Genomic DNA, 20,043 nt, shown 5'->3' with positions numbered 1-20,043 from the left:
AAAAAGACAAAAAGGATGAAGAGGAGGATGAGGAACAGGAGGAAGAGGAGGACGAGGAGGAAGAGGAGGATGAGGCAGTGCAGGAAGGGAACAGAGAAGAGAGGATGGAGAGGAGGAAGGTGAGGAGGACGACGGGGTGGAAGTGGGAGGAAGGCCACGCAGGGGAATAGGGGGAGGAAGAGGGGAGACGCGTTGGAAGGAGTGAAGAACAAAGAGGATGAAAACGAGAATGAAGAAGAGGATGAAGATGAGGATGAAGATGAGCACGAGGAGGATGAAGAGGAGGATGAAGAGGGCGAGGAGCAGGACCCAGCAGGAGGAAGGCCATGGGGGGAAGGGGATGAGGGGAGAGGAGGAGGAGAGGAGAGTTGGAAGAAGACGAGAACGAAGAGGAGGATGAAGACGAGAGGAGGAAGATGAAGATGACGAGGAGGAGGATGAGGAAGGCAAGGAGCAGGACGCAGCGGGAGGAAGGCCGTGGGGGGAAGGGGATGAGGGGAGAGGAGGAAGAGGGAAGACGAACTGCAAGAAGACGAGAAAGAAGAGGAGGATGAAGACAAGGACAAAGAGGAGGATGAAGGTGAGAACGAAGAGGAGGAGGACGAAGAGAAGGAAGATGGAAGATGATGAAGAAGAGGATGAAGAGGGTGAGGAGCGGGACCCAGCGGGAGGAAGGCCGTGGGGGGAAGGGGATGAGGGGAGAGGAGGAAGAGGGAAGACGAACTGCAAGAAGACGAGAAAGAAGAGGAGGATGAAGACAAGGACAAAGAGGAGGATGAAGGTGAGAATGAAGAGGAGGAGGACGAAGAGAAGGAAGATGGAAGATGATGAAGAAGAGGATGAAGAGGGCGAGGAGCAGGACCCAGCGGGAGGAAGGCCGTGGGGGGAAGGGGATGAGGGGAGAGGAGGCAGCGCGGGAGGATGGTGAAGGAGGAGGAGGAGGAGAAGGAGGAGGAGGAGGAGGAGGAGGAGGAGGAGGAGGAGGAGAGGAGGAGGAGGGTGGGGAGGAAGGGCGGCCGTGCTAACCGTGTCTGCCTGCTGCCGCCTCCGGGCCCTCTGGCCCTCACGTACCATTTGTATGATGGCGTCGGCCTCGGCCTCCAGCTGCCGGACGGCTGCCTGGATGCTGCCAGCCGCCCCGAGGCCCCCGGCACCTGCGGGCGGGGAGAGGTGGGGGGGGGACACGGACACGCACGGGCCGTTAGAGACGGGGGGGGCGGGGGGGGGGACACGACACGGTGCGGGGAGGGGTGGGGGGACGGGGACACGCAGTTTTGGGGTCCCTTACCCAGGCGGCCGGCCTGCTTGGCTTTCTTGTGCGCCCGGCGGGTGTCGTCGCGCAGCTGGATGATGACCTGCAGGACGCGGAGGAAGAAGCGCTGCGTGGAGGTCTTGGAGGTGAGGACGGACATGGAGGGCAGCTGCAGCTCCCGCCCCCCCAGCGCCCGCTTCTGCGAGGCCACGATCACCACGCTCTCCGCCGTGTCGAACCTGCGGGGGAGGCGGGAGATGGAGGGCGGGGGGGGGGGGGTGTGTGGGGGGGACACGGGTTAGCCGTGGGGGGCAGGAAGGGAGGGGTGGGGGGTAACGGCGGGGGCGAGGGGTGTCAGTAGGGACAAGGGTTAACAGCGGGGACAAGGGTTGTCAGTAGGGACAAGGGTTAACAGTGGGGGCGAAAGTTGTCAGTAGGGACAAGGGTTGTCAGTAGGGACAAGGGTTAACAATGGGGACAAGGGTTGTCAGTAGGGACAAGGGTTAACAGTGGGGACAAGGATTGTCAGTAGGGACAAGGGTTAACAATGGGGACAAGGGTTAACAGTGGGGGTGAGAGTTGTCAGTAGGGACAAGGGTTAACAGTGGGGGTGAGAGTTGTCAGTAGGGACAAGAGTTAACAGCGGGGGCAAGGGTTAACAATGGGGGCAAGAGTTGTGTCAGTAGGGGCAAGAGTTAATGGCAGGGGCAAGAGTCGTATCACCAGGGACAAGGGTTAACGGCAGGGACGGGGCTTGTCAGTAGGGGTGAGAGTTGTCAGTAGGAACCAGAGTTAACAGCAGGGGCCAGGGTTGTCAGTAGGGCCAAGGGTTAACGGCAGGGCCCAAGCTTAATGGTGAGGACAAGGGCTATCAGTAGGGCCAAGAGCCATCAGTAGGGCCCAGAGTTAACGGCAGGGACGAGGGTTCTCAGTAGGGCCCAGAGTTAACGGCAGGAGTAAGAGCTGTCAGTAGGGACCAGAGTTAACGGCAGGGATGGGGGGGACACCGGGGGGGAGGGGGGGATGCCCGCAGCCGGGGGGGGGCGGGGCAGGGCTCACCGGCTCTGCATCTTGCCCTTGAGCTTGGCGCTGGGGGGCTGCTCCTTGGGGAGCCCCTCGGGGGAGGGGGCCTCGCTCTGCGCCCGCCGCTGCTGCTCCAGGTTGTATTCCCGCAGCTCCGCCAGCAGCGTCCCTGCGCGGCCGCGACACCCTGAGGTCACCCCCGGCCGCCGCTGACGTCACCCCTCCCCGGGCCCCGCCCCGCCCGGGGTTGGTTGAGGTGGGGGGGAGGGGGGGGGAGGGGGGGTCCTCACCGATCTGGCGGCAGAGGGTGGCCCCCAGGGTGCGGGCCCCGCTCAGCAGCAGGCGCAGGACGGTGTCGCGGGTGGGGGCGTCCCCCCGCGAGAGCTGCAGCAGGACGTTGGCCGCGTCCTCCAGACCCTCCTCCGAGCAGGAGTGGGACGTCAGCACCTTGAGTTGGGGGGGGGGGGACACAGGGACACGCGAGGGTTGGGGACAGGCGGGGGACGTGCCCCACACGCACCACCCACCCCCCCATCCCCCGACCCCCCCCAGGTTGGGGACGCGGCGGGGACTCACCTCGACGGAGAGCTGGAGCTGGCTCTCGGTCAGGCCGGTGGCCGCCATGCGGGGGTCGGGGCTGCCACCCTCGGGGACCTTGGCCGGGGACTTGGAGCTCTTGGCGGGGGCTTGGGGACAAGGAGGGGACGGCGGGGTTGGGGGAGGGGGGGTTGGGGGGGTGAGATGCCACCACGCCCCGGGCTGGCTGCGCCCTCAGGGTGGTCGTGGTCCCCCTCCCCCGGGCACTCGACCGCTCCGTGTCACCTCTCTCCTTGTCCCCGGCCCCATCCTTTGTCCGTGTCACCGTCCCTGTCCCCACCCGTGTCCCCGTCTCCCGTCCCCACCTCCATCCCCACGTCGCCCCGCGTCCCTGTCCCCATCCCCATGTCCCCAACCCCATCCCTGTCCCCATGTCCCCATCCCCTTGTCCCCTTGTCCCCAACCCCATCTCCATGTCCCCACCTCCCTGTCCCCATCCCCTCGTCCCCATGTCCCCCTACGTCCGTCCCCATGTCTCCAGCCCCATCCCCACATCCTCATCCCCGTGTCCCCATCCCTGTCCCCACGTCCCCAACCCCATCTCCATGTCCCCACGTCCCCATATCCCCATCCCCACGTCCCCAACTCCATCCCCACATCCCCGTGTCCCCATGTCCCAATGTCCCCATCCCCATATCCCAATGTCCCCAACCCCATCTCCATGTCCCCAACTCCGTCCCCATGTCCCCAACTCCGTCCCCACGTCCCCAACTCCGTCCCCACGTCCCCACGTCCCCAACTCCATCCCCATGTCCCCAACCCCACGTCCCCATCCCCACATCCCCATGTCCCCAACCCCATCCCCATGTCCCCAACCCTGTCCCCATGTCCCCGTTCCCACGTCCCCAACCCCACGTCCCCAACCCCATCTCCATGTCCTCACGTCCCCAACTCCATCCCCATGTCCCCAACCCCACGTCCCCAACTCCATCCCCATGTCCCCAACCCCACGTCCCCAACCCCGTCCCCACGTCCCCAACCCCAACCCCATCCCCATGTCCCCAACCCCACGTCCCCAACCCTGTCCCCACATCCCCAACCCCATCCCCATGTCCCCAACTCTGTCCCCATGTCCCCGTTCCCACGTCCCCAACCCCATCTCCATGTCCCCACGTCCCCAACTCCATCCCCATGTCCCCAACCCCACGTCCCCAACCCTGTCCCCATATCCCCAACCCTGTCCCCATATCCCCAACCCCGTCCCCATGTCCCCAACCCCATCCCCACGTCCCCAACCCCGTCCCCACATCCCCATGTCCCCACATCCCCAACCCCGTCCCCACGTCCCCATGTCCCCACATCCCCAACCCCGTCCCCACGTCCCCAACCCCAACCCCATCCCCACGTCCCCAACCCCCTCCCCACGTCCCCGTCGTCCCCAGCCACTCACCACCAGCCGTGCCACCGCCGCCGCCTCCGTTCCCGGCGTTGCCGGCCTGGGCCGGGGGACTCGCGGGTGCCACCGCCGCGGTGACGCCGCCGCTGCCGCCGCCGCCCCCCCCTTGCCCCGTGCCCCCCTCGCCCCCTTTGCCCCCCTCAGGGAGGGCGATGGAGATGAGGGACAGGAGCCGCAGCAGCTTCTCCGTCAGGAGCGCGCTCCGGCGGATGACGCCGTGTGACAACATATTCATCAATTGTCCCAAAGGTGACGTTTCTAACCCCAAACCCCCCGTTTCCGGTTCCGGGCCCCCGCTGCCCCCCCCGGTTTTAGCCGAACTTTTCCCTTTCCGGCTGACGTTCATGTTATCCAATTTCACTAAAAGGTCCCAAAAATCGGTGGAAAGGTTGGCGGAAGAGGGGGGGAGGGCTTGGGGAACCCCCCCCGAAGGCGGAGGAGGGGGCGGGGGCGGGGGGGCCGGGGGGGTTTGGGAAGGGGGGGGTGGGCAAGGGCTGCCCCCCGCTGCTTTGGGGGGGCCCCGTTCGGCTTCGCTGGGAGGGTCCCGGCCTCGTTGTTGGGTGAAGTGGCTGGGGAAGACCTGGGGGGGGGGACACACAACAAGAAATCGGGGGGGGGGGGGAAGGTGTTATTGGGGTGCTGGTGACCTTCCCCCCCCCCCCAAACCAGCCCCACAAGTTGGGGGACCCCCAGGTATCGTCTGCCCCCTCCCCGGAGGCTGCAACCACCCCAAGGATGTGCCCCCCCAGTGCCCGGGGGTGGGGGGGTTTGGGGGTGTCCGTCGTCCCCAGCCCCCCCCCCCCCACGCTGGGACCCCAAGTTTGGGGAGGGGACCCCACTTGTCCCCCTCCCCTTGGTTTGGTGTCCCCAAGGGTGGCCCTGGCTCAAGGGGGGTCCCCAGACACCCCACACCGGGCCCCAGTGACCCCCCCAAATCACCCCAGTGCCCCCCAAATCCCCCCCCCCCACTCCCTCGAGGAGCCCCCAGACACCCCATAACTTACCCCAGTGCCCCCCAAATCCCCCCAAACTGCACTGAGGCACCCCCAGACACCCCGTAACATGCCCCGGTGCCCCCCAGTGCCCCCCAAATTCCTCTGAGGAGCCCCCAGACACCCCATAACGTGCCCCGGTGCCCCCCAAATCCCCCCAAACTGCACTGAGGTACCCCCAGACACCCCGTAACATGCCCCCGGTGCCCCCCCAAATCCACGGAGGTGTCCCCAAACACCCCATAACAAGCTCCGAAGTGCCCCATGTGCCCCCCCAAACCCCCCCCCCCCCCTTTCTTCTCCCCCCCGGGCCCCCCCACCTTGGCCAGCTGGATGAGGGTATCGAGGACGTGGCGGCAGACGACGGGGGCGGCCTGGGGATGGATGTGAACGGCGGAACCGGCGGCGGCGGCGTGTTTTTCCGTATGTTTCCGTCCCGGAACGCGTTGGATCTGGAAGATGTTGGTACGACAACCCAAAGCCGCATCCATAGAAACGGAAAGCCAAGAAAGCTGTCCCGAACTCCGAGCTTCGACCCGATGCAATAAATCTAAACCCCGGGATTCGCCCGTCGAGCCGCTCCCCGTCGAGCTACCGCTTCGACCGCTGGTTCGTCGGGGTCTTTCTTCCCCGCCGGGGGGGCCGCGGGGGGCTTCCAGGCAAAGCTCGCTCTCGCTGCTGCGTTGGAGGATGGAGAGGAGGCTGCGGACCACCCAGCCCCGGGTGGGAGCGTGGTAGCAGAGGTTGCGGAGGACGCGGTGGAGGCGGCTGGTGTTGAGTTTGGGCTCGTCGACGAAAAGCAGCACCAAAAGGCACGAAAGAGCTTCGTGATCCAACAACAAACGCCCCCGGAGGCGCAAAAGGCTGTCCACGCTGCTCCCCGAAGGTCTGGAGTTAGAGGTACGGCGGGGGGGGAAATGAGGTGACGTCCCCCCCTCAAAAAGATGCCGGGGTTGAAGGGGGGCACGGGGGACACGACGCCCCCCTGGCGGAGGCCCAGAAGTACCTGCTGTGGCTGCTGCCGCCCCCCATGTGGAAGGTGCCGCCCCGCTGGACGGCCAGGCGCGTGTACTGCACCCCGCGGTTCCCGCTCAGGCGGCTGGTGAAGGCTGCGGGGACAGCGAGGTCAGGGCCCGGGGGGGGCGGGGGGGCGGGGGACCACCCCCCCGAGGGGTCTGGGGAAGGGAGGGGGGCGGGGGGTGGCAGGGTGAGAGGGGAGGTGGGGGGATTGGGGAGGGAATTGGGGGAGAATTAGGGGGTGAGGAGAGGATGAAGGGGGCTGGGAGAGGACTGGGGGTGTCAGGAATGGATAAATGGGGGGCTGGGAGAGGACTGGGGGTGCCGGGAGAGGACTGGGGGGTGCTGGGAGAGGACTGGGGGTGTCAGGAATGGATTAATGGGGTGCCAGGAGAGGACTGGGGGGTGCCGGGAGAGGACTGGGGGTGCCGGGAATGGATAAATGGGGGGCTGGGAGAGGACTGGGGGTGCCGGGAGAGGACTGGGGGGTGCTGGGAGAGGACTGGGGGTGCCGGGAATGGATAAATGGGGGGCTGGGAGAGGACTGGGGGTGCCGGGAATAGATAAATGGGGTGCAGGGAGAGGACTGGGGGGTGCTGGGAGAGGACTGGGGGTGTCAGGAATGGATAAATGGGGGGCTGGGAGAGGACTGGGGGTGCCGGGAGAGGACTGGGGGTGCCGGGAATAGATAAATGGGGTGCAGGGAGAGGACTGGGGGGTGCTGGGAGAGGACTGGGGGTGTCGGGAATGGATAAATGGGGGGCTGGGAGAGGACTGGGGGGTGCTGGGAGAGGACTGGGGGTGTCAGGAATGGATAAATGGGGTGCCGGGAGAGGACTGGGGGGTGCTGGGAGAGGACTGGGGGTGCCGGGAATGGATAAACGGGGTGCTGGGAGAGGATGGGGGTGCCAGGAATGGATAAATGGGGTGCAGGGAGAGGACTGGGGGGTGCTGGGAGAGGACTGGGGGTGTCAGGAATGGATAATTGCGGGGCTGGGAGGGGACTGGGGGGTGCTGGGAGAGGACTGGGGGTGTCACGAATGGATAAATGGGGGGCTAGGAGAGGACTGGGGGTGCCGGGAGAGGACTGGGGGGTGCCGGGAGAGGACTGGGGGTGTCAGGAATGGATAATTGGGGGGCTGGGAGGGGACTGGGGGGTGCTGGGAGAGGACTGGGGGGTGCTGGGAGAGGACTGGGGGTGTCAGGAATGGATAAATGGGGTGCAGGGAGAGGACTGGGGGTGTCGCGAGAGGACTGGGGGTGTCGGGAATGGATAAATGGGGTGCAGGGAGAGGACTGGGGGGTGCAGGGAGAGGACTGGGGGTGCCGGGAATGGATAAATGGGGTGCTGGGAGAGGACTGGGGGGTGCTGGGAGAGGACTGGGGGTGTCAGGAATGGATAAATGGGGTGCTGGGAGAGGACTGGGGGTGTCAGGAATGGATAAATGGGGTGCAGGGAGAGGCCTGGGGGTGCAGGGAGAGGACTGGGGGTGCCGGGAATGGATAAATGGGGTGCAGGGAGAGGCCTGGGGGTGCTGGGAGAGGACTGGGGGTGCCGGGAATGGACAAATGGGGGGCTGGGAGGGGACAAAGGGTGCCAGGAGGGGGTGTCAGGAGAGGATCGGGGGTGCTGGGAGAGGACTTGTGCGCTGGGGCGGGGACAGGAATACGGGGGTTGGGGAAAAGAACACGGGGTTGGGGACAGGAATATGGGTTTGGGGACAAGAATACAAGGGTTGGACAACAAGAATACGGGGTCGGGAGAGATGAATACGGGGTTGGGGACAAGAATATGGGATTGGGGACAAGGATATGGGGGTTGGGAGACAAGAATTTGGGGGTTGGAGACATGAACATGGGGCAGGGGCACAGGAATAAGGGGTTGGAACAGGAATAGGGAGTTGGGGACAAGGATATCGGGGTTGGGGGACAAGTATATGGGGCCTGGAGACAGGAATAGGGGGTTGGTGACAAGGATACGGGGGTTGGGGACAGGAATTTGGGGGTTGGGGACAGGAACATGGGGCTTGGGGACAAGAATTCAGGGGCTGGGGACAGGAATAGGGGGTTGGGGACAAAGATACGGGGGTTGGGGACAGGAACATGGGGCAGGGGGACAAGGATATGGGGCTTGGGGGCCAAGAATTTGGGAGCTGGGGGACAGGAACATGGGGCTGGGGGACAAGGATATAGGGCTTGGGGACAAGGATATGGGGGCTGGGGGACAGGAACATGGGGCTTGGGGACAGGAACATGGGGCTTGGGGACAAGGATATAGGGCTTGGGGGACAGGAACATGGGGCTTGGGGGACAGGAACATGGGGCTTGGGGACAAGGATATGGGGCTTGGGGACAAGGATATGGGGCTTGGGGACAAGGATATAGGGCTTGCGGACAAGGATATAGGGCTTGGGGACAGGAACACGGGGGTCGGGGACAGGAACACGGGGGTCGGAGACAGGAACGCGGGGCGAGGTGACGCGCGGGGACAGGGAGGGGACGGTCTCACCGGGGCTGCGGAGGATGGCGGAGAGCGCGGAGGTGCTGGAGTGGCCGAAGAGCCTCTCGTGCATGAGCTGGCGCTGCCGGGCCTCCTGCTCGCGCCGCAGGGCCTGGGCCTCGGCGGCGATGTCGGGGGGCATGACGGCCAGGACGCTGTCCTCCATGTCCTCCAGCACCGAGCGCCGCAGCTCCGAGGGCAGCGTCTGGATGAAGGTCACCGGATCCATGGGGGCGTCCGAGCTCGTCGCCTGCGCCAGCTCCCGCCGCTGCTGCTCCGCTCGCTGCTGCGCCAGCACCTTCGCACAGGCAGCCGCCCCCGCCGCCGCCCCCCCCCCCCCAGGCAACCCGGGTTAGACACGCCCCCCATGGGGCGGGGCACACCCCAGAGGCCGCGCCCGCACAGGCCACGCCCCCAAAAGGCCACACCCACCCACCCCTAAAGCCACCGCCACCCCCCCCCCCCCAAGGTACAGGGCACGAGGGAGTCAAACCCCAGCCTTAAAGAGCACCGAGCCCCGCCCCCCCCAGGCCCCGCCCCCATGCCACGCCCCCCAGTCCCCGCCCCCTCGAGGCCCCGCCCCCGAGGCCCCGCCCCCCCGCCACACCACACCCCCCCAAGGTTCAGGGCATGAGAGGGTTAAACCCCAGCCTTAAAGAGCACCAAGCCCCGCCCCCTTTAGGCCCCGCCCCCTCTAGGCCCCGCCCCCCCCCCGGCGACCCCCACCAGGGCACACCCCCCCGCCCCCCCCCCCCCCGGGTTCAGGGCCTGAGAGGGTTAAACCCCAGCCTGAAGGAGCACCAGGCCCCGCCCCCTTTGGTCAAGCCCCGCCCACCCCGCCACGGCCCCTCCCCCCGGTTCTGGCCCCGCCCCCTCTATGGCCCCGCCCCTATTCAAGCCCCAACCCTTTCCCCCCCGAGGCCACGCCCACTCGGCCACACCCCTTCTAAGCCCCGCCCCAGCACAGGGCACTCCCCCATGGCCCTAGCCCCGCCCCCACATCAGACCCATCCCCTCTAGCCCCGCCCATTTCGAGGCCCCACCCCCCCAGGACACCTCACCCCCCCATAAGCCCCTCCCCGAAGCCCCGCCCCCAGATCAGCCCACTCCCCGGGTAGCCCCGCCCCTCCCCCGAAGCCACGCCCCCGCGTAGACTCCTCCCCCTGTAGCCCCGCCCCTTCCCAATGCCCCGCCCCCCAGGACAACCCACCCCCATAAGCCCCTCCCTGTAGCCCCTCCCCCAGACCACACCCCTCCCCCTGTAGCCCCGCCCCATTCGAGGCTCCGCCCCCAGAACAGACACCCCCCCCACCCCCCCCGCCCCTCATCTGAGGCCACGCCCCTTCCCAATGACCCCCCACAGGACACCCCACCCCCAACAGACCCCTCCCCCTGTAGCCCCGCCCCATTCGAGGCTCCGCCCCCAGACCAGACACCCCCCCCATAACCCCACCCCCCCGCCCCTCATCCGAGGCCACGCCCCTTCCCAATGCCCCGCCCCCAGGACACCTCACCCCCCCATAAGCCCCTCCCCTCCCCGTAGCCCCTCCCCCAGACCAGACCCCTCCACCCTTAGCCCCGCCCCTATCTCGAGCAGGCCCCTCCCCCTGTAGCCCCGCCCCCAGAACAGGCCACGCCCCTTCCCAATGCCCCCGCCCCCATAAGCCCCGCCCCTCGCCGAGGCCCCACCCACCTCCTCCTGGATGGCCGGGGGCAGGGCGGCCAGGAACTCGGGGCTGACCTCGGTCAGGCCGGGGTTGGCCACCACGGGGGGGGCGGGGCTGGGGGCGGGGGGGGCCCGGGCGGGGGGGCGGATCCCCAGCTGGTTCTGCAGCACTTCCCGCCGGATGTCGTCCGGCAGCGCCGCCAGGAACGAGGGGTCCACCCCCTCCGGCAGGCTGATCCCTGGGGGGGGGGGGGGATGACGACACATGTTGGGGACACGCCCGGGGACATGGGGACACCCCCAGACCCCCCAGGTGACACAAGGACCCCCCCCCAGGTGACACGGCGCCACCCCCTTGGGATGCCGGACCCCCTCCGAGCTGTGACACCGGGATGCAAGAGGTGACACGGGGGAACCTGGGGACAAGCCCCCTGGGGAGGGCGATTCCTCGCTTGGGGGGGGGACACTGGGACGCCCGAGGTGACACGGTGCCACCCCCTGGGGGTGTCAAACCCCCTCCCAGCTGTGACACCGGGAAGGGAGAGGTGACACGGGGACAAGCCCTTTGGGGAAGCTGATCTCTGGGCAGGGAACGGGGACGCGGGGACCCCCCAGGTGACACGGAGGTGACACGAGGACCCCCCAGGTGACACAAGGACCCCCCCCCCAGGTGACACGGTGCCACCCCCTTGGGATGCCGGACCCCCTCCGAGCTGTGACACCGGGATGCGAGAGGTGACACGGGGGAACCTGGGGACAAGCCCCCTGGGGGGGGCGATTCCTCGCTTGGGGGGGGGACACTGGGGACACTGGGACCCCCGAGGTGACACGGGGACCCCCCAGGTGACACGGCGCCACCCCCTTGGGATGCCAGACCCCCTCCGAGCTGTGACACCGGGATGCGAGAGGTGACACGGCGGAACCTGGGGACAAGCCCCCTGGGGGGGGCGATTCCTCGCTTGGGGGGGACACGGAGACCCCCCCCAGGTGACACGGGGACCCCCGAGGTGACACAAGGACCCCCCAAGGGACACGGTGCCACCCCCTGGGGGTGTCAAACCCCCTCCCAGCTGTGACACCGGGATGCGAGAGGTGACACGGGGGAACCTGGGGACAAGCCCCCTGGGGAGGGTGATTCCTCGCTTGGGGGGGACGACACTGGGGACACGGGGACGCCTGAGGTGACACAAGGACCCCCCAGGTGACACAAGGACCCCCCAGGTGACACGGTGCCACCCCCTGGGGGGTGTCAAACCCCGCCTCGGGGCTGTGACACCGGGACGCGAGAGGCCGCAGGATGCCGGGGCTGCACCGAGGACGGGGACACGGGATGGAAGTGGGGGGGGGGGGGGTTGGAGGGCGGAGGGGGGGGGTTGTTGGTGACAAAGGTGACGAGGGGAGGTGACAAAGGTGCCACTGACCGGCGAGAGGGTCCTCCTCCTCGCTGCTGGTGGAGGGCAGCGGCTCCTCCAGGATCCCCCGCGAGTCCGCCCCCGAAATGGCGGCCGCCGAATCCCGGGTGGACGAACTCTCCGAGGAAGAGGCCGGTGGGGAGCTGGGGGGGGGGGCGGGAAATGACGTCAAAACACCCGGGTGACATCAGCAAGGGGGGGGGGCGGGGGGGTGACGACACCCGGCAGGGGGGCACCCCCAAACCGTCACACCCCCCCCCCCCCCCCCCGCCTTATTTCGGGTACGAGGGAGGGGAAGGCGACGATGAGGATGGAGTTGGGGGGGGGAAGGCTCTTACCTATCGTCGGGGGGGGGCTGAGCGGCGTCGGGGGGGGCCGGGGGAGGCCCCTGGGGGGTGCCGGGAGGGTTTTGGGGGGCTGTTGAGGAGGAGGAAGAGGAGGAGGAGGAGGAGGAGGAGGAGGAAGGGGCCCCCCCGGCTCCGCTTTCTTCCAAGGGGCAAGAAGCCAAACTGGAGGTGTCCATGGGGGAACCTTCCAGGTGGGGGCCCCCCCCCGGCAGCGCCTCCGAATCTTCCGCGCGCTCCGGGGACAGCGACGCTGGAAGGGGGGGGGGACACACACACGGACACAGAGGATTTAGGACCCCCCCCACAAAGAGAGAAACCCCCCCCCCCAACAAAGTAGGGGGAAAAAAACCCAACCCCCAAATGGAAAATGCCCCAGATTTAGACACCCCCCCGAAATAAAGACACCCCCCCCCCCCGGAATAGAGAAACACCCCCCCCAAATAGACACACCCCCCCCCCAAAAAATAGAGAAACCCCCCCAAATAAACCCCCCAATAAAGAAAAACCCCCGAATCGAGATATGTCCCCAAAACAGAGACCCCCCCCCCAAAAATAGACACCCCCCCAAAATAAACCCCCCAATAAAGAAAAACCCCCGAATCGAGATACGTCCCCAAAACAGAGAACCCCCCCCCAAAAATAGAGACCCCCCCCAAAATAAACCCCCCAATAAAGAAAAACCCCCCAAATTAGAGACCCCCCAAAATAAACCCCCCAATAAAGAAAAGCCCCCAAAAATAAAGACCCCCCCAAAATAAACCCCCCAATAAAGAAAAACCCCCCAAATTAGAGACCCCCCCCAAAATAAACCCCCAATAAAGAAAAGCCCCCAAAAATAGACCCCCCCAAAATAAACCCCCCAATAAAGAAAAACCCCCAAAATAGACCCCCCCAAAATAGAGACCCCCCAAAAATAAAAACCCCCAAAATAGAGACACCCCCCCAAAAATACAGAACCCCCCCAAAAATAAACCCCCAAAACAGAGACACCCCCCCAAAAATACAGAACCCCCCCAAAAATAGAGCCAAACCCCTAAAATATAGACCCCCCCCAAAAAATACAGACCCCCCCCAATAGAGAAACCCCCCCCCACAACAGAGCGCCCCCCCCCCAAAAATAGAGCCCTCCCCGAAATTAGAGAAACGCCCCCCCCCCGCCAAAATAGAGAACAACCCCCTAAATTGAGAGCCCCCCCCAAGCAGAGACACCATCACACCCCCCCCCCTTAAAATTGGGCCCCCCCCCCAAAAAATAGGCCCCCCCCCCTCCCCGAGGACTCACTGATGGTGGGGGCGGGCGACAGCTCCATTTGGGTGGCTTCAGCGTCCAGGGGGGGTCGTCCGGGTCCTGCCCCCCCTCCGCCGCTTCCCCCCCCGCCTTCTTCGTTTTCGGGGGGCTGGGGGGGGCGGGCGGGAATTTGGGGGGCCCCTCCCGGGGGGGGTTCGGGGGGGGTCGGCGTCGGTTCCAACATCACCAAGGTCCGGTGGGGGGCGGGAGGGGGGGGCTCTCCCGGCGTCCCGCTGGGTTCTGGGGCGAGGGGGGGGGCCGGGGGGGGGGGGGACGACACAGGGATCAACATCGCTGGGGGGGGGGACACACACACACACCCCCCCGCCCAGGAATCCCAACCCCCCCACAAAGCCCCCCACCCCCCCCAAAAAACCAAACATTCCCCCCCCCGCCCCCAAACTGGGCATACTGGTTATACTGGGAGGGAGGGAGAGGGGGGGGGGGATGCTGGGGACCCCCCCGTTTCATCACACCCCCCCCCCGAGAGCACCCAACCCCCCCTAAAAACCCCAACCCCCCCCTTTAATCCCTCCCCTAAAAACCCCAACCCCCCCCTTTAATCACCCCCCCCACCCCCCCCCCCAAAAAAAACCATTTCCCCCCCCCAAACTGGGCGTACTGGTTATACTGGGGGGGGGGGATGCTGGGGACCCCCCCCACTTGCGCAGCCCCCCCCCCCAGGTAACCCGACCCCCCCTAAAAACCCCCAACCCCCCCCTTTAATCACCCCCTCACCACCTCCCCGCCCTGCAAACTCCCCATTTCCCCCCCTAAACTGGGCATACTGGTTATACTGGGCATACTGGGAGGGGTGGGGGGGGGGGATGCTGGGGACCCCCCCACTCGTGCAGCCCCCCCCCCAGGTAACCCGACCCCCCCTAAAAACCCCCAACCCCCCCCTTTAATCACCCCCTCACCACCTCCCCGCCCTGCAAACTCCCCATTTCCCCCCCCAGACTGGGCATACTGGTTATACTGGGCATACTGGGAGGGGGGGGGGGGGGATGCTGGGGACCCCCCCCACTCGCGCAGCCCCCCCCCCCAGGTAACCCGACCCCCCCTAAAAACCCCCAACCCCCCCCTTTAATCATTCCCTCACCACCTCCCCGCCCTGAAATCCCCTGATTTCCCCCCCCAAACTGGGCATACTGGTTATACTGGGGGGGAAAGGGGGGTGGGGGGGGGATGCCGGGGGCCCCCCCCCGGCCCCCCCCCCCGGCGGCGGCGCGCGCCCCGCGAGGAAGACAGTAGACTGTACAGTTATCTCCGTAGGGGGGTGGGACCCTCCAACTATACAATCTACTACCTCAGCCCGCGGGGTGCCAAGGTCAAGGGCAAAAGGGGGGGGGGGATTTTTATGGGGGGGGGGGGGGGGGCACCCCGAAATTTAACGGGGGGGTGGGGTGGGGGTGGTGGGGGTGTTTCTTACCTGGGGGGGGGACGGCGGCGGCCTTGGAGGCGTCCTGCGGGAGAAGGGAGGGGGTGAGCGGGGGGGGAGGAGGAGGAGGGGGGGGGTGTCCCTCGTCGTGCCCCCCCAAAAAATGGGGTTGGGGGGGGCGGAGGGGGGGCGCTGAGGGTTTCTGGGGGGATTTTGGGGGGTTTTGGGGGGGGCTGAGGGGATTTTGGGGGGGTCGGGGGGAGTTTGGGGGCAGGGGCTGAGGGTTTCTGGGGGGATTTTGGGGGGGTTTGGGGGGTTTTGGAGGGATTCGGGGGGGGCTGAGGGGATTTTGGGGGGGTCGGGGGGAGTTTGGGGGCAGGGGCTGAGGGTTTCTGGGGGGATTTTGGGGGGGTTTGGGGGGTTTCGGGGGGGCTGAGGGGATTTTGGGGGGGTCGGGGGGGTTTGGAGGCGGGGGCTGAGGGTTTCTGGGGGGATTTTGGGGGGGTTGGGGGGGGCTGAGGGTTTTTTGGGGGGGTGGGGGATTTTGGGGGGGGGGCGTTGAGGGGGTTTTTGAGGGGTGGAGGGTTTTTTGGGGGGAGCCGAAAGGATTTTGGGGACACGGAGGTGGTTTTTCGGGGGGTGGAGGGTGTTTTTGGGGGGATTTAAGAGGATTTGGGGGGGGGAATTTGGGATTTTGGGGGGGGAATTTGGGATTTTTGGGGGGAAGTTTTGGGGACATTGGGGGGATTTGGGGGGGGGATTGGTCATTTTGGGGGCACGGATGGGAGTTTTGGGGGGAGGGAGGGAATTTGTGGGGGGTAGAGAATTTTTTTTGGGGGGGGAGAGGATTTTGGGGGGGGCTTTGAGATATTTTTGGGGGGTTTTGAGGGATTTTGGAGGAATCGAGGGGATTTTTGTGGAGATCGAGGGGATTTTGAGCGGGTCGAAGGGATTTTGGGGGGGGTGGAGGGTTTTGGGGGGGTTAGGGGGATTTTTGGGGGGATTCGAGGGAATTTTGAGGGGGGATTTGGGGATTTTTGGGGGGATTCGAGGGAATTTTGGGGGGGGATTTGGGGATTTTTGGGGGGATTCGAGGGAATTTTTGGGGGGAAGTTTTGGGGAGGTTGAGGGGATTTTGGGGGGGGGATTTGGCGATTTTTGGGGGGTGGATGGGAGTTTTGGGGGGACGGCGGGAATTTTGGGGGGGGGAGAGAATTTTGGAGGGGGGGCGGGGAGGGGGTTGTGGGTTTTTTGGGGAGAATCAAGGGGATTTGGGGGAGGAATCGAAGGGATTTTTGTGGAGAGGGAGAGGATTCTTGAGGGGGTCGAAGGGATTTTAGGGGGGGTGGAGGATTTTGGGGGGAGTGGAGGGAATCTGGGGGGGGGGAGGGGGTTGGGGGGATTTTTGGGGTGCCCCTCACCTGGGTGTCGGGTCCCTCCTTGTCCTCGGGGCCGCGGTCGGGGCCTTTGGCTTCGTCCTCGGCCGCCTGGCGCCGGCGTTTCTCCCGGCGCTCGTCCAGCTCCTCGTCCCGCAGCGCCTCCAGCCGGGCCAGGATCGGCACCTTCACCACTGCCGGGGGGGGGACACACGGTCAGAGGGGACACTGGGGACACCCAGGGGCGTGGGGACACTGGGGGGACACTGGGGGGACATCAAGAGCCCCAGCTGTTGGCACTGGAGGGGTCCCCAAACGGGTGGTGGCAGCACTGCGGGCAGGGGAGAGGTGGTGATGGTGGGTCCTGGGGACACTGGGGGGACACTGGGGGAACACGGGGGGGACACGGGGGGATGCTGGGGACATCCAAGGGTGTGGTGACATTGGGGGGACATCAAGAGCCCCAGCTGTTGGCACTGGAGGGGTCCCCAAACGGGTGGTGGCAGCACTGGGGGCAGGGGAGAGGTGGTGATGGTGGGTCCTGGGGACACTGGGGGGACACTGGGGGACGTTGGGGACATCCAAGGGTGTGGTGACATTGGGGGGACACTGGGGGGACATCAGGAGCCCCAGCTGTTGGCACTGGAGGGGTCCCCAAACGGGTGGTGGCAGCACTGGGGGCAGGGGAGAGGGGGTGATGGTGGGTTGGGGGGGTGCTGGGGACGTTGGGGGGGTGCTGGGGACACACTGGGGGACCCGGGGGGGACGCGGGGGGGACAGCGGGGCGGGGCGGCTCACCCGAGACGCAGTCGTGCATGCTCTCGGCGTCCAGCACCTTGCACTCCTCGGTCCAGCGCGTCAGGGCAGTGGGGATACTGGAGAGGGTCCCTGCAGGAGGCGGGGGGGGGGACCGGAGTGAACCCGGGGGGGAGTGGTCTCCGCTAGGCCACGCCCCCATTGGGCGAGGCCACGCCCCCTATCTCAGCCTCAGCCCACCCTTCCCCACCTCGGGGTCAGCCAAGCCCCGCCCCCTTCTCAGACCACGCCCCCTTTCTCAGACCACGCCCCCCCCTTCCCCACCAGGCCCCGCCCCCTTCCCGCCAGCCCCATCCGCTTGGCTGGGCTCTCCCCACTTCCTCAGGCCCCGCCCCCTTTTGTGACCACGCCCCCTTCCCAGGCCACGCCCCTTTCACTCAAGCTCCTCCCCCCCAGCTCTCTCCCTTTCATCCATTGGACAACGCCCATTTTCTCCCAGGCCCCGCCCACTTAGACCACGCCCCATCCTCCAGGCCACACCCCCCTCCCTCCAGGCTCCTCCCCCTCCCTCCAGGCCACGCCCCCCTCCCTCCAGGCCCCTCCCCCTCCCTCCAGCCCCATCCACGTGGCTGGCGGGGGGGGGGAGGGGTGTGTCTCCCCACTTTCTCACAGGCCCCGCCCCCCTCCGGTCCCACCCCTTCCGGCCCCACCCTCTTAGGCCACACCCCCACCCTCCAGGCTCCTCCCCCTCTCTCCAAGCTCCTCCCCCTCCCTCCAGCCCCATCCACTTGGCTTGGGGGGGGGGGTGTGTGTGTGTGTGTGTGTCTCTCCCCACTTTCTCACAGGCCACGCCCCCTCCGACCCCACCCTCTTAGACCACGCCCCCCCTCCCTCCAGGCCACGCCCCCCCCCTCCAGCCTCCTCTCTCTTTGCCCCTCTCTCCCTGCAGACACTGGGTTTGGGGGGGGTCCCCCCACCCCGCGATTTTCTCCCCCTCCTCCTTCCCCCCCCCCCCTCCCCGGGCCAGGCCCCGCCCCCACTCGCCTGCCTGGCTGCCGGCGCTGCCCTGCTCGTGGAAGAAGTCGTCGAGGAGCTCGTCGTCGGAGCGGGCGATGATGTGGACGTCCTCGTTGCCCACCAGCAGGCGAGCCCGGCCCCGGCTCTGCAGGGGCAGGCTGCTGCTCAGCTGCAGGATGTCGGCCGCCGCCGAGGGGCCCAGCAGCCTGTGGGGGAGGCGGGGGGTGGGGGGGTTGCTCCGTTAGTGGGGACAGGGATGGGGGGACGCCGGGGAGGAGGGGGACGCCGGGGAGGAGGGGGGACCTCGAGGAAGAGGGGAGACCCCAAGGAGGAGGGGGGACACAGGGAGCAGGGAGGAGGGGGACGCTGGGGGGGACACCAGGGAGGACAGGGGGCAGCAGGGGGACACCAAGGAGGAGGGGGACAGGGATGGGGGACACGGGGACTGGCAGGGAGGGGGGACACCAAGGAGGAGGGGGGGACACCAAGGAGGAGGGGGGGGACACCAAGGAGGAGGGGGGGGACATGGGGGACACTGGAGAGGGGACCCCAGGGAGGAGAGGGAAAATGGGGGATACTGGGGGGGGGGGGGAGGGGACAGGCAGGGAGAGGGGACACCAGGGAGGACAAGGGGACACCGAGGAGGGAGGGGGGACAAGGACGGGGGACACCGGGGGGACCCCAGAGAGGAGGGGTCCTGGGGGGGGGGCCTCAAGGGCTGAGTTAGGGGATGATGGGGCACATCAGAGGACGATGGAACGCACTGGGGGACGATGGGGATATGGGGGGTCCCGGGGGTGGGATATGGGGGGTCCCAGGGGGGGATATGGGGGTCTCGGGAGGGTCCGGGGGGGTCACAGAGGGGGCTGGGGGGGGTCCTAGAAGAATTTGGGGGGACCCAAGGAGGGGTCCTCAAGGACTGAGTTAGGGGGATGCTCAGGTACGTCGGAGGATGATGGAACATGCTGGGAGACGATAAGGATATGGGGGGTCCTGGGGGGGGACTTGGGGGTCCCGGGGGGGTCTGGGGGGTCTCGGAGTGGTCTGGGGGGGCCCTAGGGCGGTTTAGGGGGGGCCTGGGGGTGGGCCTCAAGGGCTGAGTTAGGGGACGCTCGGGTACGTTGGAGGATGATGGAACACGCTGGGGGACGATGGGGATTCGGGGGGTCCTGAGGGGGATTTGTGGGGTCCCAGGGGGGTCTGAGGGGTCAAGGGGGGGGTCTGGGGGGGGTCCTAGGGGAATTTGGGGGGGCCTAGGGGGGACCCTCAAGGGCTGAGTTAGGGGACGCTCGGGTACGTCGGAGGATGATGGAACACGCTGGGGGATGATGGGGATTCGGGGGGTCCTGGGGGGGATTTGGGGGTCCTGAGGGGGTCTGGTGGGTCGAGAGGGGGTCTGCGGGGGGGGGTCCTAGGGGAATTTGGGGGGGCCCCAGGGAGGTCCTCAAGGGCTGAGTTAGGGGACGCTCGGGTACGTCGGAGGATGATGGAACACGCTGGGGGACGATGGGGATTCGGGGGGTCCTGAGGGGGATTTGTGGGGTCCCAGGGGGGTCTGAGGGGTCAAGGGGGGGTCTGGGGGGGGTCCTAGGGGAATTTGGGGGGGCGTAGGGGGGGTCCTCAAGGGCTGAGTTAGGGGACGCTCGGGTACGTCGGAGGATGACGGAACACGCTGGGGGACGATGGGGATTCGGGGGGTCCTGAGGGGGATTTGTGGGGTCCCAGGGGGGTCTGAGGGGTCAAGGGGGGGTCTGGGGGGGTCCTAGGGGAATTTGGGGGGGCCCTAGGGGGGGCCCTCAAGGGCTGAGTTACGGGATGCTCGGGTACGTCGGAGGATGACGGAACACGCTGGGGGACGATGGGGATTCGGGGGGTCCTGAGGGGGATTTGTGGGGTCCCAGGGGGGTCTGAGGGGTCAAGGGGGGGTCTGGGGGGGTCCTAGGGGAATTTGGGGGGGCCCTAGGGGGGGCCCTCAAGGGCTGAGTTACGGGATGCTCGGGTACGTCGGAGGATGACGGAACAC

At 66.8% G+C, this 20,043-nt stretch overlaps 1 protein-coding gene across 1 annotated transcript in view; it reads right to left on the bottom strand.

The window, feature by feature from the left end:
* Positions 1–20,043, bottom strand: part of LOC141737123 (E3 ubiquitin-protein ligase HUWE1-like) — a gene marked incomplete at its 5' end in the record, with an annotated part of 53,847 nt that overhangs the window by 9,425 nt on the left and 24,379 nt on the right. The window contains 17 exon segments of the mRNA XM_074571739.1: positions 7–1,154; positions 1,289–1,491; positions 2,312–2,444; positions 2,566–2,722; positions 2,852–2,961; positions 4,263–4,848; positions 5,581–6,148; positions 6,267–6,369; positions 8,787–9,075; positions 10,471–10,682; positions 11,865–11,998; positions 12,194–12,452; positions 13,485–13,730; positions 14,923–14,956; positions 16,293–16,441; positions 17,046–17,135; positions 18,048–18,226. Of these exon segments, the coding sequence (XP_074427840.1) occupies positions 7–1,154; positions 1,289–1,491; positions 2,312–2,444; positions 2,566–2,722; positions 2,852–2,961; positions 4,263–4,848; positions 5,581–6,148; positions 6,267–6,369; positions 8,787–9,075; positions 10,471–10,682; positions 11,865–11,998; positions 12,194–12,452; positions 13,485–13,730; positions 14,923–14,956; positions 16,293–16,441; positions 17,046–17,135; positions 18,048–18,226 (4,600 nt within the window).

This window comes from Larus michahellis, unplaced genomic scaffold (genome assembly GCF_964199755.1).
Source record: "Larus michahellis unplaced genomic scaffold, bLarMic1.1 SCAFFOLD_265, whole genome shotgun sequence".
In the NCBI taxonomy this organism is placed as follows: domain Eukaryota; kingdom Metazoa; phylum Chordata; class Aves; order Charadriiformes; family Laridae; genus Larus; species Larus michahellis.
The sequence above is the reverse complement of the archived record's forward strand: the minus strand, read 5'-3'. Positions and strand labels throughout refer to the sequence as shown.